At 40.4% G+C, this 17,426-nt stretch overlaps 1 protein-coding gene across 1 annotated transcript; it reads left to right on the top strand.

Moving 5' to 3' along the window:
• The first annotated feature begins 6,276 nt into the window (after positions 1–6,276).
• Positions 6,277–17,127, top strand: LOC136676514 (butyrophilin subfamily 3 member A2-like). The gene is made up of 11 exons (XM_066653604.1): positions 6,277–6,456; positions 6,640–6,702; positions 6,807–7,130; positions 9,208–9,221; positions 9,941–9,952; positions 11,257–11,268; positions 12,611–12,622; positions 14,214–14,225; positions 15,561–15,572; positions 16,925–16,936; positions 17,113–17,127. Exons 2-11 carry the CDS (start codon positions 6,684–6,686, stop codon positions 17,125–17,127), a joined length of 444 nt encoding a protein of 147 aa, XP_066509701.1. The 5' UTR covers positions 6,277–6,456; positions 6,640–6,683.
• Positions 17,128–17,426: the final 299 nt, after the last annotated feature.

The following is a 17,426-nucleotide window of genomic DNA, read 5'->3' as shown; positions in this document are numbered from 1 at the left end:
CTTACCGCAGTTGAATCGGTGTCCCGTGCCAAGTTCAATATCAGCAGTGTCGGTGGACCCGAAACGGAGCCATCTCCCCACTCTGGAGGCTTCTGGTGGATGGCTGGATTTGCTCTTTTCAATCCGCCCTTTTTCCCCCCTCGGAAGACACCAGACATATGTGATATCCCGGACAACGAGCCCGCAAATTGTTACGGCAAATTTAAAATGAATCTACGTATAACCAGGAAGGAAGATTGAAAGATCAATGCTCAAAGAATTCTAAGACACACAGTCAAAGTTTCTCTCTTATCTCTCACGTTTATTGAACAAAATCAAGTCATATATAGGGCCTCAGTCACGTTTTGTTGTGTTGAATGTCCACTCCAGTCATGAGATCTCCTTGCACTCTTGTCCAGTCAACTCCTATCCGGACAGCCAGCGCTCTTCCCAGCTCGTGCAGGCTCGGACGGAAAGTCTCACAGAATTGTTTTAAGCGTTTGCAGAATTCCTCTCCCCCATCTGTGACATCGGGGAATCTCGTCTCCTTCGTCATTGTCCCTGGAGCGGAGTTTCATGCTTAGTGGCGCGACCTCCCTTTTCTTGGCTTTGGGCTTTACGCTTGCCTCTTTGATGCTCTCAAGCGTGTCTGGAGGGGGAGAGCCTGGGAACAGTGGCTCTGCTTCCTCCTCAGTCTCGTCCTACTTTGCCCTTATCTCTCGCGCTGCCTGGATGGGAGGTTCACTTGGCGTAGTCTGCAGCTGTTGTTGAGCGGTTGGTTGTGTCACGAAGGGTGGAGGGAGTGCAGGTGAATGCAGAGGAGAAGGTGGTGTTGAGGCCTGCGCTGGGCGATGTGGATTCACGTCCAGGTCCCAGTTGATCTTCGGATATAGGCCGTACTCAGGAGGGGGTGGAGGGGCCAGAACAGGCATGGAAGTACATGGAAGAACAGCACAAACATTTGCACAGTTGTTAGATATTGGTGAAACATTTGATTTAACATCCTCATTAACTTCTCTCTTTCTTGCATTTCTGTTCTTTTTCTGAAATCTTTTATCTGCTTCTCCCTTCCACATTTGTAGCGCCTGCTGGTCCACTCCAAACGGCTCTGGAAGTTTTTTACAACACCCCATAATTGTATTTTAAAAGAAAAACCAAGTTAATCGAATTATACCAACCCCAGGTTGATAAAACTCTTTTTTTTCTGTTTCTCTCATAGAAAATGCTCGTTTCTCCCATAGAAACAAACCTGCCGTCACCTGTATGTTCCTCTCTAGCGGACTCTTTCTAAAGGCACCTTACTCAATAGAATGTCCTGCCCTAGGAGCTCGTCAGCTCTGGAAACTTAAAATCATCAACACCTTACCGCAGTTGAATCGGTGTCCCGTGCCAAGTTCAATATCAGCAGTGTCGGTGGACCCGAAACGGAGCCATCTCCCCACTCTGGAGGCTTCTGGTGGATGGCTGGATTTGCTCTTTTCAATCCGCCCTTTTTCCCCCCTCGGAAGACACCAGACATATGTGATATCCCGGACAACGAGCCCGCAAATTGTTACGGCAAATTTAAAATGAATCTACGTATAACCAGGAAGGAAGATTGAAAGATCAATGCTCAAAAAATTCTAAGACACACAGTCAAAGTTTCTCTCTTATCTCTCACGTTTATTGAACAAAATCAAGTCATATATAGGGCCTCAGTCACGTACACCATCAACATGTCTCATTCCTTTAACCAAAACATTCCCTTATTGGTGCCTCATTATCTCCAACTTTATAGTTGCCAGGGAGAAATGGTGAGAGATGTCCTTTCAGTTGTTGACTGCCTTCCTTCTAATCTGCTCAGCGCCTTCCTCCCACAGGTCACTGTAACCACACAATGCAATAAGTCCCTTCACCTTCAAGCACTAAGGCCTACATAATTTAGTAAGAATCAACCAAGATTAATCAAACCCCATATATTATGTCATTAGTTATTATTAATCATTACTCATTAGTGTTAATCTGCATTTTTCCATTACAGTGTTTATCTGATCTAAATGTGTGTTTATTTCCCTGAGATCTGGATCTTTACTGAAATGTCAAAATGTTGGTCTTGTTTAGGTTTACTGCCAGGGCTCAGTTCTGACAGTACTGCTCCAGCAGGTCCAGGTTCTGCTGTAGACCCTGCTCTGTGGGGAACAGCAGAACCAGGTAAAGCATGAATTTGATCTCTGAGTCGTGCTCAGTAAGACCGGGTGCTGCAGAGTGCTCCAGAATCATGGCAATTCATTTATGTAAAATAATCCTTGGTGCTAAATTGAATCAAATGCCTTTTGGAAATCAATTGAACAAATAGAAAAATGTAGTTTTTATTTTGGATAACGTATTTATCAATCAGTGTGTGTAGGGTGTAAATGTGATCAGTGGTGCAGTGATTTGGTGAAAATCCAGTTTGACTTTAACTCAAGACACTGTTCTTCATAAGGAAGTTTAAAAACACACCTTATATAATCAGCTTTGTAAGTCTTGAATGTCTGAATGCGTCTGTGAGCTCCGTATACCGTTAGAAAGCGCAGATCCTACCGTTTCTAAAAATAGCGCTCTCATCGCGGTGCTGTGAAGCCCCTGGGAGTAATCCAGTGTGAAAAAACACCTAAAAATCAAGGCGCTCCTTCAAAATCTTTGTGTTATGTTCTTGTCATGAAAGATTCTAATGACATTCGCTATAATCAGAAATGAAGACGCTGCAAAAGGGACAAGAAAGATGGTGTTTACTTTCAGTTTCGTTTTCAGGAACTATATTCCTGAAAGTCTGGGCCTGCTGTGACTGTCAGAGCATTATCAGTCATACATCCCAGAGCTTAGAAAATCAAGAAAAATATGTCCATCTGATGCTACAAATGTATTTTGTCACAGTAATATGAGATGTAATAAATTAGCATCAAAAAATCTTATGTTTTCAACTAAAATACACCTCACACTAACAATCTGTGTGAAGATATCTGATGTGGGAGTATGATTTCAAGGCTGTACATTGAGAAATATGAAATAAAAAAGCAGGCGCTAGGTAAAATTTTGGTCAAAACATGACAAATTTATAGAAAAATTGATTTATCGGTCAGCATGAAAACCTCAAGTGATTACATATTTGAGTAGCAAAGGGTCTTTAGAAAATAAAACAACATATTGAATATGGCTATGTCACATAATTACTGTTTAAATGCAACTGAAAGAGGCACTGAAAAAAAAACGGAATAGCAAAATAGCATATAGATAGGGTTCTTAGGGTTAAATGGTCCACCACATCCTCCAAGTGCGACAGAGTCACTGGCTCAAACTTATCAAACACAGCCAAGCAAGGGGCAGGGTCAGAGGGGTCAAAAGCAGGAGCTGTGATAAGAGCTCTTGCAGTAACAATCTTATCAATAAAAAAGTGCAGAAAGTCATTACACATGTCAGGAGATGCTTCCAAACAGACAGGCTGAGGGGCCTTAAGAACAGAGTCAATGGTTTTAAATAACAGACGTGGATTATGACAATTGTTCTCTCTTAACCTCTTTGATGGTGCTCTGGTAAGAACGCCCGCAGTCTTTTAACATTTGAAATGAAACCTGCAGCTTATCCTTTTTCCATCGGCGTTCAGCTCTGCGACACTTCTGCTTTGCTGCACGCGCTCGGTCATTGAACCAGGGCTCAGGTTTAACTTTGGGCTGTTTAGTTCTTAATGGAGCCACTGAGTCCAGTATGGTTCGGCAGGAGGAGTGAAACCAGGAGCTGAGGTCCTCCGTATTAACAGAGGCTGAGTCAGGAGGAGAACAAAGCTGGTCGAAAGCGCAGGTGAACTGACCGGCAATGAAAGAGTTAAAACTCCGACCAAGCCGAGCAGGAGCGCGAGGTTTAAAAGCAGCATCAAATAAAACAGGCATGTGATCAGAAAACCCACTATCATAGATCTCTACATTTAACACAGACAACCCATAAGACAGAACAAGGTCTAAGGTGTGTCCATGTTCATGTGTGGGCCCGGACACATACTGCACTAAATTAAAAGAGTCAGTGATGTTTACAAAGTCCTTCACCAGCGGTGTATCTGGACAGCAGACGCGAATGTTAAAGTCCCCGACGATAAGGATGCGATCATAGTTCGGCATATGTCCCGCCAGAAAATCAGAAAAGTCATTTATGAAATCCTTATTGTATTTAGGGGGTCGATAGATGACAGCACACAGCACCGGGTCAGAGCGGCCCACCTCAAATAAAGTGACCTCAAAACTGGAAAATGAGGGTGATACAGCGCGCTGTTTACATTTAAAATTATTTTTAAACACAGTCGCCGTTCCTCCTCCTCGGCCTGACGTCCGCGGGGTATTAAAATAACCACAGCCAGCCGGCAGAAGTTCAACGAGGGCACTGTATTCACCAGCACCAATCCAAGTCTCTGTCACAAAAAGAAAATCCAGGCATTGGGAAGAGAAGTCCCTCAGGATAAAAGTTTTATTTGCCAGTGATCTGGCGTTCACAAGGCCGATCCTGGCAGGAGCTGAGGCCTGTGCTTTAGTGAAATTAGGAGCACGAAGCGGCGTCCTCAGGTTGCGGGGATTCACCCCACGCTCGCGGAGCCGGGAAAAGCAGGGGCGGCGGGGACGGGACCCCTCACCCAGACCGATGACAGGTACCAGGGAGATGCCGATGGGCTCCAGGAAACGCTCACAACGAATTGAGGGGATAATCCATGTCCTGGCCGGGGAATGGATGACGATTGTGAGAGGCAGCCCTTTAGTTTCACTAGCCGACACTAGCCGAATTGTTTGGGCCGAGACCCGGCGCAGGTGAGTCGGAATACCCGATAGATGCGGGGCAGAGGATTCTGTCCACTGTGATTAAAAACACCTACATCACAGATATTATATCTAAGATCCAGGAGAAACTGGCGATCATACACCAGTGGAGACTTCATTTGTGAAGTGCCAAAGCTTAGCAACACCAACAACACAAGGCAAAGTCAGAGTAACAGACGGCCAGCCACACACACCGGTTTACAAGTGAATGTTTTTAGAATCAAATCTTTCATATAATTCTCAAAGTGTAATGTACATACATTTTTATTTGTTTACATGCTCTACATTTGGATATCGCCAGTGAGACAAACAATTTTTATTACATTTTACAAAAAATATTCATATGTTAAACTGTGTGATGTGAGTACACGCCCATTAAAGTCACCTGTTTTAAAATGATGTGATGGTTTTATTCCTGATCTGTGTTCACTGAATCCAGTCAGAGCTGCTTCTGAACCCAGTGCTTTTCAGGAAGGCTACAGACACACAGCGATAGACTACAGCAGTTACAGAAGATGAATGAGTGAAAGAATAAATTAAAAGTTAAAATAATAATTACAGTGTTCATGTGTAGTTCCTGAAGGTCAAAGAAATGATCAAAAGTGTTTGTTGCTGACTGCAATATTTAAAACATCCTGCACAGTGATAATGTTATTTACTTGGTGAAGCTGTTAAACTTAGACACGACTGAAGAGAAACTTGACTGTTTCAAAGAAACTGGACCTGAATTCTTTTCACTTGGTGTTTGAAAATATTTCCTCATAGGACATGAAGAATAATACAAACAGAGCAGCCACAGACAGCTGTTATCCCCAGCACCGCACCGCAGTAACAAACCTGAATATAAATATAAAGACCACAGAGATCTGCATGATTAATTATTTAATAATCATATAATAATAATAAATGAAAATATCATTGCTTGTTACGTAATGTTGAGAAATGCATACTTTAGTTACTTATCAAATAACTTTCCATCAAACTAAAGAATTTATTAATGGTCTATAATCTCATTTAATGTGAAGTAATGAAGAATTTGGAAACAGGGCTAGAATTACTCTCTCTCCCTCTTTATAAATGAGCTACTTACAATCACTACTCAATGTTTCTTCATAGTGTTTTACTGTAAAATGGTGACTGGGAAACTTCCATCAGAGAAAAGAAGCATTATGTTCAATTAACACTGTGCTCTCACCTTCTGCTCCACTCCATGACGCTAGAGGGCGCAGCTCTAAAACTACTGCACGCTCTGGAGCTCCTGCTCTGAAGACTCTCCAGCTCTGCAGACAACACTATATCATTCTGATTCATGTTATTCATATTGTTATTATATGTTCCGTCGTTTCCATTGGTTTAATTAATTATATTCAAATTATAGCCATGTTTTCGCCGGACTTGGTAAAGTGTTAGTGTGGAGTCTCTTCCCCCAATCTGGCAACCCAGAGTGAGCTGCAGGTGAAAGTGAAAGAGTGCAGTGCTCCGCTCTGGGCGCTGAAATGGAGAGAGAGGTGTAAGATTTGTGGATAAAGGTTTAAACTCGGGCTTGTTTTTGTGGATCGTTGTGTTTGAGACAAAGAGCGGATTTGTTCTGCTTCAGGTTTCTCCTAAAACAGTGATATAACTCTGAAGAAGAGCGAAGGAAAGAGCTGCAGAGGCGGAGGTATCAACTTCTCTTTTGGGGATTCGGATTATTGTGGTGGGCAACAAAAATAATGCAGTTGAATTTACATTTAGATTTTCTAATAAACATTTGTTTAATGAACTAGAGACAATCTCTCTCTCTCTCTCTCTGTCTCTCTCTCTCTCTCTCTCTCTCTCTTTCTCTCTCACTCTCTCTCTGTAGGAGGTCATTAGTCTGAAGCTGTAGGAGGAGATGAAGAGATAAAGATGGCAACTGCAAGCAACAGTGAGTCAAATGTTCAGATATTGATCAGTGTTTGATATTGATTTGTGATTGTTTCCTGTAACAGATTTAACTGTGAACATCGTGGTGTGTGTTTTCCTTCACAGAGTTTAAACTCATTGGACCCCGTGGTAGAGATGAACAGTCCGGCTCTGCTGCCACTCTCTCCTGTCACCTGTCTCCTGAAGTCAGTGCTGTTGACCTGGAGATCAGGTGGTTTAAGGAGATGGAGTGTGTTTGTCTCTATAAGAACAGACAGGTGACAGAGGGGCGGGGCTACGAGGGCAGAGTGAGTCTGTTCACTCAGGAGCTGCAGAGAGGAAACGTCTCCTTACAGATCAGAAACTGCACACCGTCAGATACAGGACATTACCTGTGTCAGGTCACTGATGGAGACACAACGGAGGAGTGTACAGTAGAAGTGTGGAGGGGTAAGTATCTCAGAACTCCCCTCTGTATAAACTCAGCCTCATCATCAGTGTCTCATCTCAGAATAAAACATGAAAAGACAGAAGTGAGAAACACAGATGTTCAGAAGTGAGTTGTGTTCAGAAACAGGAGGTAAATCACACAGAGGATAAATGATGTTAATGTGGAGTGAAGGACAGACGGAGCATTTCAGTAAAATAAACAGTAACTCTGTTTCTGATAGAAATCTCCACACGGCTCAGAGACTCAGTCAGAATTCTGTATATAGACTTCTATAGGAAGAGTACAATAAAGAGTTTAGATTTTACTGATCACACTCAGAACAACCTCAGATACACTGACTACAGGGAAATGATTAATATAATTTAACTGTACCTTTAAAACCATTTATTGATCTAATATATCATTTTGTAAGTTGTATTAATTAATAATTATTACTAAAGTCTTTAATCAGTGAGTTTTCAGCAGGAAGGAGAATAATCTAGTGATTCTGCTTCTGTGTCAGGACCGGGCGGACTGACGGAGGCGGACACACACGCTGTAACACAGTGACTTTATTTATAACAAAAGATAAGAGACAGACTTGGATAACTTGACAGGATCCTAAAATCCCTAGAGAGGGAAACTAATACATAGAGGTATAGACAGTGATAATGATACAACAAACTTGACAGAGGAAGACCCAGACAGAAAGAGACTTGGACCGAGAGAGAGACACAGACTAAACCTTGACAGAGAGTTAAACAGACAGAGAGAGCTAAAGAGACAAACCTAGACATGGAGAGCTAAACCGAGACCTAGACTGAGAGACTGATACAGAGAGACCAGGATAGGGAATGACTTACTGACTAGAGACAGAGGGAAATACTGACAGACCAGAGACAGGGAAATGCTAACAGAAAAGCCAAACAAGTAACACAAAGCACAAGGAAGGAACAGACAGACCAGACTGACATACAAAGGGAAGCGAATCGAAGTGAGGATCAGACAAGACAAACAGACTAGTGAAAGATGAGCGAATGTCCAACAAAGGAAGTCAGAGACAAAGGAACTTAAACACACACAAGGACACCTGAGACAGACAACGAGGGGCAGGATTACAAAGGAGACACAGATGGAGACACTGACGAGGAGGTGGAACTAAGGCGGGACTAGGACAGAGACATGAACCATAATAAACAGAACCATGTGCTCTTGCAAACAGACACATGACAGGACCAGGGCGTGACATTCTGTCAGAAATGTAGTGAAAGAGAGGAAATGTTTAAAAAAAACATTTATTAATAACTTTAAACACACGGTTTAGAAAAGAGCCGAGCTGTTCCTGATCCCAGACTCAAATCTTTCACTTCACATGAGGTCACTGAGTTTAAAATCCAGTGCTGACCACAACAAACTCTTACACTCAGAGAAAACACACAGAGACCATTAACACACCACACACTGTATCTGTCATATATACGTTTATATAAAGTCCACAGTCTGTTAGAGGAGCATGGACGCTGATGTAGAGGTCAGATTTAACTGTGACCCAACATCTGTGCTGCATCTGTAAACACTTCCCTAAACCCCACACATTTAGTTCATCCAGGTGAAGACATTTCTACAGAACAGAGCAGAACCTCAGAAGCTGTTTATTCTCACACTTCCACATCTCTCAGTGACTCTGGGAGTGTTGTAGCTTTGTGTTTCTGTGAGCGGCTTTTCCTCCACAACAAGAATCTATCACTCATACGTTACTGTAGTTGATGGAGGAGCACAGGACGGACTGTTAAGAGAGAAACACCTGATGAAGTAATGAATGTAGTGGAAACAGAAACATTTCTATAAGGCTGAGAGTCTGCTGTAGGTTTAGGGTTTAAGCGTTTAGCTGAACATCTTCATGGAGATGTAGTGAAAGCATTGGGTGACGGTGCAGTAGCGAAGGATGAGAAACTCCAGCACAGATGAATAAAGGAGATTTCTGATGAGGAAGATGAAGTGTTAAAGACTGTTTCTCAAGTAGTGTTTGTAAATGATGTGAGTGTTTTCTCATTGGGTTTTATCTCACACTGTGCTCTGCTCTTTTCTTTTACACAGTTCCTTCATACAATGTGAGTAAATCACTTCTCCCTTCTCACACTGATCACAATGTCTGCTGTGTTTATAAACGCATCAAATCTATTACAGTTTAATCCAGAGATCAGACAGTGACCTCAGTTCTTTCAGGGAATATTCACGTGATAAAGTCTCCCATCACAGAATGAAGACTGTTCACATTCTTTCCCACAATGCACCTGCACCTCCTCAGCATCTAACATTGCTCTGACCAACCAGTGTTAGCTGTAGCATTAGCTCATCTCAGATATAGCTTCCATCTTAAAAACATTGTCTTTAGACGTGAAAACCTCAATCTTTAATTTAACGAAACCGTTTCCCTGCTTTGATTAATGTAAACACACTCTCAATAATCCATTTTCCTTCACTTTAAATTCACCAACGTCCACATTTTCTCAGTTCTCAAACACGTCTGCACTGAACCTCCTGTAAATCCAGTTTATTATTTTAGTGAAAATGGTTCAGATCGACCTCTCTGTGTTCTTCTAAACTTTCCTTTGTTCTCCTGAACATTTTGGTCTGAGAGCACAGATGTTACTGATGACCCCAGGTCTGAACTGAAAGTCTAACGGACGGAGCTGCAGTAAATAAGAGAGACAGGACTTTCTCACAGTTTACAAATAATACATTGTCTATAGTGTTTATATATTGTGTACAGTCAACATTTCTCTCTAACATTTCATGGTTTTATCTTTCTTTCTCTTTAATGTTTTAGGCCCCTTCATGGGTAAGTGAATGTTGTGTATTTCTACTGAAAGTACTGGATGTAGTTTGTGTAGTTTATAAAGTCAGAGGAGAGGTTTAATCCAAGTCAAGCTCTCACATAAAATCCAGTTTCATCAGTTGCTCATGTTGACTCAGATAAAAAGAGGAAATACTGGAACCTTTTGCTCCCTGATTCAGTGGGCTGCGGTCTGATTGGTTGGTGAGAGGGCAGCGTGCTGATTGGCTTGTCGACTCACGCATCAAGACAAACCCAGAATTAGTTGTGTTTTGAGATTGGAGCTTGTATCTTCAGTGTTGCACGTAATGAAGTGTGTGTGTGTGTGTGTGTGTGTGTGTGTGTGTGTGTCCGTATCTCAGATATGTGAAACCTCACTGATGAAAATATTTCTGTAAAAATTGTAATCACTCATGCACAGCTCCCAAATGTATTTACACATGTGCAGATTGTATCTGGATGTACAAAGCTGTTTCACACATGCACTAAATATTTCTACAGCTGCACATCTCTGAAAAAGACACCTCAGATAAAAGCAGTGTGGACTCCTTTGGGAGTGATGTCACTGTTCACATGATGATGATGATGCAATATATGAGGCATTACATCATCATCATCATCATGACAGTCTCCCTCATTACATCATCATTACATTCCCCCCTCATTACATCATCATTACAGTCTCCCTCATTACATCATCATTATGGTCTCCCTCATTACATCATCATTACAGTCTCCCTCATTACATCATCATTACAGTCTCCCTTATTACATCATCATTATGGTCTCCCTCATTACATCATCATTACAGTCTCCCTCATTACATCATCATTATGGTCTCCCTCATTACATCATCATTACAGTCTCCCTCATTACATCATCATTACAGTCTCCCTCATTACATCATCATTACAGTCTCCCTCATTACATCATCATTACAGTCTCCCTCATTACATCATCATTACAGTTTCCCTCATTGCATCATAATTACAGTCTCCCTCAGTACATCATCATTACAGTCTCCCTCATTACATCATCATTACAGTCTCCCTCATTACATAAACAAACATCCTGTAAAAGTTAAAGAGGATAAAACAGCAGCTGAGCTCTAAACCTTCATTTATTTACAAAGTGGATGACCCCAGGTCTGAACTGAAAGTCTAACGGACGGAGCTGCAGTAAATAAGAGAGACAGGACTTTCTCACACTTTACAAATAATACATTGTCTATAGTGTTTATATATTGTGTACAGTCCACATTTCTCTCTAACATTTCATCTTTTTATCTTTCTTTCTCTTTGATGTTTTAGAGAAATTATGAGGTAAGTGAATGTTGTGTATTTCTACTGAAAGTACTGGATGTAGTTTGTGTAGTTTATAAAGTCAGAGGTGAGTTTTAATCCAAGTCATTTTATGTGATGATGCATTATTTGAGGCGTTACATCATCATCACAATCCTCAGTTTCACTAATTACATCATTATCATCATCATTACTGAAAACAGTAGGACAAAAGACACATTTAAACACACACACACACACACACACACACTATTTGTCTGACTGCATTAGTCTCTAAATCAGAAAATCAAATAATTAGTGTCAGCATCAGTGAGAGACTTGATTCCTGAGATCCTCTCGTCTCCTCCACTTCACTTCTTACTCCTCATATTTATGACCATTGTAACGTCCAGATTCTCTGTTCCAGTGTGTAGTGTTCACATTAGAGCTGTGTGTAAATTCAGTTTCCTTTTCTGCTGTAATTCAACTGACTTTTTTCAAAGAGAAAGGACTAATGCAACAAATAAAATGTCAAAATAAATCTGCAGTTTTCATCAGAAATGTACGGAGGCCCTAAAGTCTCACGGTGGAAAAATATTATTTAGAGACTTCATCTGTTCCCTCAATTTAGTAATTGGTTCCCTCAGTTTAACAATCCTTTTCAGACAGACGTGACTAGGACACTTGTTTGATCTCTCCTGTCCATTCCTTATTCACACATTACAACCACTTTTTATAACTAACACATTAATATCATTCATTATCAATTACCACATAAAAAATTAAATAAAACCTAACGGGGCTTTTGTGGACAGAATTAAGCCTGAAAATGAGATCAGGCAATACCTCATATCGTCCACAAGAGGGCACCCTCAGATTTAATCTGACACCTCTCTCAATGTAATGGGGCATTGTGTGATAATATGACACTTCGGGGATTTGTGACCGCGATTTTTACAAAAAGGACACAGTTACACACCTAGTGAGTCCATTATTGCTGCTCAGAACCGAATATTGCCCAATTGCTCATGTCCATAACACACTCCATGCAATGTATGTTTGTAATTAATATTCACATAACTTCACATGAACCTCCTGTAAATCTAGTTTATTATTTTAGTGAAAATGGTTCAGATCGACCTCTCTGTGTTCTTCTAAACTTTCCTTTGTTCTCCTGAACATTTTGGTCTGAGAGCACAGATGTTACTGATGACCCCAGGTCTGAACTGAAAGTCTAACGGACGGAGCTGCAGTAAATAAGAGAGACAGGACTTTCTCACACTTTACAAATAATACATTGTCTATAGTGTTTATATATTGTGTACAGTCAACATTTCTCTCTAACATTTCATGGTTTTATCTTTCTTTCTCTTTAATGTTTTAGGCCCCTTCATGGGTAAGTGAATGTTGTGTATTTCTACTGAAAGTACTGGATGTAGTTTGTGTAGTTTATAAAGTCAGAGGAGAGGTTTAATCCAAGTCAAGCTCTCACATAAAATCCAGTTTCATCAGTTGCTCATGTTGACTCAGATAAAAAGAGGAAATACTGGAACCTTTTGCTCCCTGATTCAGTGGGCTGCGGTCTGATTGGTTGGTGAGAGGGCAGCGTGCTGATTGGCTTGTCGACTCACGCATCAAGACAAACCCAGAATTAGTTGTGTTTTGAGATTGGAGTTTGTATCTTCAGTGTTGCACGTAATGAAGTGTGTGTGTGTGTGTGTGTGTGTGTGTGTGTGTGTGTGTGTCCGTATCTCAGATATGTGAAACCTCACTGATGAAAATATTTCTGTAAAAATTGTAATCACTCATGCACCGCTCCCAAATGTATTTACACATGTGCAGATTGTATCTGGATGTACAAAGCTGTTTCACACATGCACTAAATATTTCTACAGCTGCACATCTCTGAAAAAGACACCTCAGATAAAAGCAGTGTGGACTCCTTTGGGAGTGATGTCACTGTTCTCATGATGATGATGCAATATATGAGGCATTACATCATCATCATCATCATGACCGTCTCCCTCATTACATCATCATTACATTCCCCCCTCATTACATCATCATTACAGTCTCCCTCATTACATCATCATTATGGTCTCCCTCATTACATCATCATTACAGTCTCCCTCATTACATCATCATTATGGTCTCCCTCATTACATCATCATTACAGTCTCCCTCATTACATCATCATTACATTCTCCCTCATTACATCATCATTACAGTCTCCCTCATTACATCATCATTATGGTCTCCCTCATTACATCATCATTACAGTCTCCCTCATTACATCATCATTATGGTCTCCCTCATTACATCATCATTACAGTCTCCCTCATTACGTCATCATTACAGTCTCCCTCATTACATCATCATTACAGTCTCCCTCATTACATCATCATTACAGTCTCCCTCATTACATCATCATTATGGTCTCCCTCATTACATCATCATTACAGTCTCCCTCATTACATCATCATTATGGTCTCCCTCATTACATCATCATTACAGTCTCCCTCATTACATCATCATTACAGTCTCCCTCATTACATCATCATTACAGACTCCCTCATTACATCATCATTACAGTCTCCCTCATTACATCATCATTACAGTTTCCCTCATTACATCATCATTACAGTCTCCCTCATTGCATCATCATTACAGTCTCCCTCAGTACATCATCATTACAGTCTCCCTCATTACATCATCATTACAGTCTCCCTCATTACATAAACAAACATCCTGTAAAAGTTAAAGAGGATAAAACAGCAGCTGAGCTCTAAACCTTCATTTATTTACAAAGTGGATGACCCCAGGTCTGAACTGAAAGTCTAACGGACGGAGCTACAGTAAATAAGAGAGACAGGACTTTCTCACACTTTACAAATAATACATTGTCTATAGTGTTTATATATTGTGTACAGTCAACATTTCTCTCTAACATTTCATGGTTTTATCTTTCTTTCTCTTTAATGTTTTAGGCCCCTTCATGGGTAAGTGAATGTTGTGTATTTCTACTGAAAGTACTGGATGTAGTTTATGTAGTTTATAAAGTCAGAGGAGAGGTTTAATCCAAGTCAAGCTCTCACATAAAATCCAGTTTCATCAGTTGCTCATGTTGACTCAGATAAAAAGAGGAAATACTGGAACCTTTTGCTCCCTGATTCAGTGGGCTGCGGTCTGATTGGTTGGTGAGAGGGCAGCGTGCTGATTGGCTTGTCGACTCACGCATCAAGACAAACCCAGAATTAGTTGGGTTTTGAGATTGGAGCTTGTATCTTCAGTGTTGCACGTAGTGAAGTGTGTGTGTGTGTGTGTGTGTGTGTGTGTGTGTGTGTGTGTGTGTGTCCGTATCTCAGATATGTGAAACCTCACTGATGAAAATATTTCTGTAAAAATTGTAATCACTCATGCACAGCTCCCAAATGTATTTACACATGTGCAGATTGTATCTGGATGTACAAAGCTGTTTCACACATGCACTAAATATTTCTACAGCTGCACATCTCTGAAAAAGACACCTCAGATAAAAGCAGTGTGGACTCCTTTGGGAGTGATGTCACTGTTCACATGATGATGATGATGCAATATATGAGGCATTACATCATCATCATCATCATGACAGTCTCCCTCATTACATCATCATTACATTCCCCCCTCATTACATCATCATTACAGTCTCCCTCATTACATCATCATTATGGTCTCCCTCATTACATCATCATTACAGTCTCCCTCATTACATCATCATTACAGTCTCCCTTATTACATCATCATTATGGTCTCCCTCATTACATCATCATTACAGTCTCCCTCATTACATCATCATTATGGTCTCCCTCATTACATCATCATTACAGTCTCCCTCATTACATCATCATTACAGTCTCCCTCATTACATCATCATTACAGACTCCCTCATTACATCATCATTACAGTCTCCCTCATTACATCATCATTACAGTTTCCCTCATTGCATCATAATTACAGTCTCCCTCAGTACATCATCATTACAGTCTCCCTCATTACATCATCATTACAGTCTCCCTCATTACATAAACAAACATCCTGTAAATGTTAAAGAGGATAAAACAGCAGCTGAGCTCTAAACCTTCATTTATGGTTTAATGAAACCTTCATATATATAAAGTGGATGACCCCAGGTCTGAACTGAAAGTCTAACGGACGGAGCTGCAGTAAATAAGAGAGACAGGACTTTCTCACACTTTACAAATAATACATTGTCTATAGTGTTTATATATTGTGTACAGTCCACATTTCTCTCTAACATTTCATCTTTTTATCTTTCTTTCTCTTTGACGTTTTAGAGAAATTATGAGGTAAGTGAATGTTGTGTATTTCTACTGAAAGTACTGGATGTAGTTTGTGTAGTTTATAAAGTCAGAGGTGAGTTTTAATCCAAGTCATTTTATGTGATGATGCATTATTTGAGGCGTTACATCATCATCACAATCCTCAGTTTCACTAATTACATCATTATCATCATCATTACTGAAAACAGTAGGACAAAAGACACATTTAAACACACACACACACACACACACACACACACACACACTATTTGTCTGACTGCATTAGTCTCTAAATCAGAAAATCAAATAATTAGTGTCAGCATCAGTGAGAGACTTGATTCCTGAGATCCTCTCGTCTCCTCCACTTCACTTCTTACTCCTCATATTTATGACCATTGTAACGTCCAGATTCTCTGTTCCAGTGTGTAGTGTTCACATTAGAGCTGTGTGTAAATTCAGTTTCCTTTTCTGCTGTAATTCAACTGACTTTTTTCAAAGAGAAAGGACTAATGCAACAAATAAAATGTCAAAATAAATCTGCAGTTTTCATCAGAAATGTACGGAGCCCCTAAAGTCTCACGGTGGAAAAATATTATTTAGAGACTTCATCTGTTCCCTCAATTTAGTAATTGGTTCCCTCAGTTTAACAATCCTTTTCAGACAGACGTGACTAGGACACTTGTTTGATCTGTCCTGTCCATTCCTTATTCACACATTACAACCACTTTTTATAACTAACACATTAATATCATTCATTATCAATTACCACATAAAAAATTAAATAAAACCTAACGGGGCTTTTGTGGACAGAATTAAGCCTGAAAATGAGATCAGGCAATACCTCATATCGTCCACAAGAGGGCACCCTCAGATTTAATCTGACACCTCTCTCAATGTAATGGGGCATTGTGTGATAATATGACACTTCGGGGATTTGTGACCGCGATTTTTACAAAAAGGACACAGTTACACACCTAGTGAGTCCATTATTGCTGCTCAGAACCGAATATTGCCCAATTTCTCATGTCCATAACACACTCCATGCAATGTATGTTTGTAATTAATATTCACATAACTTCACATGAACCTCCTGTAAATCTAGTTTATTATTTTAGTGAAAATGGTTCAGATCGACCTCTCTGTGTTCTTCTAAACTTTCCTTTGTTCTCCTGAACATTTTGGTCTGAGAGCACAGATGTTACTGATGACCCCAGGTCTGAACTGAAAGTCTAACGGACGGAGCTGCAGTAAATAAGAGAGACAGGACTTTCTCACACTTTACAAATAATACATTGTCTATAGTGTTTATATATTGTGTACAGTCCACATTTCTCTCTAACATTTCATGGTTTTATCTTTCTTTCTCTTTAATGTTTTAGGCCCCTTCATGGGTAAGTGAATGTTGTGTATTTCTACTGAAAGTACTGGATGTAGTTTGTGTAGTTTATAAAGTCAGAGGAGAGGTTTAATCCAAGTCAAGCTCTCACATAAAATCCAGTTTCATCAGTTGCTCATGTTGACTCAGATAAAAAGAGGAAATACTGGAACCTTTTGCTCCCTGATTCAGTGGGCTGCGGTCTGATTGGTTGGTGAGAGGGCAGCGTGCTGATTGGCTTGTCGACTCACGCATCAAGACAAACCCAGAATTAGTTGTGTTTTGAGATTGGAGCTTGTATCTTCAGTGTTGCACGTAATGAAGTGTGTGTGTGTGTGTGTGTGTGTGTGTGTGTGTGTGTGTGTGTGTCCGTATCTCAGATATGTGAAACCTCACTGATGAAAATATTTCTGTAAAAATTGTAATCACTCGTGCACCGCTCCTAAATGTATTTACACATGTGCAGATTGTATCTGGATGTACAAAGCTGTTTCACACATGCACTA

The sequence above is a fragment of the Hoplias malabaricus genome, chromosome 2 (genome assembly GCF_029633855.1).
Source record: "Hoplias malabaricus isolate fHopMal1 chromosome 2, fHopMal1.hap1, whole genome shotgun sequence".
NCBI classification, from domain to species: domain Eukaryota; kingdom Metazoa; phylum Chordata; class Actinopteri; order Characiformes; family Erythrinidae; genus Hoplias; species Hoplias malabaricus.
This window is presented reverse-complemented; position numbering and strand designations above follow the sequence as displayed.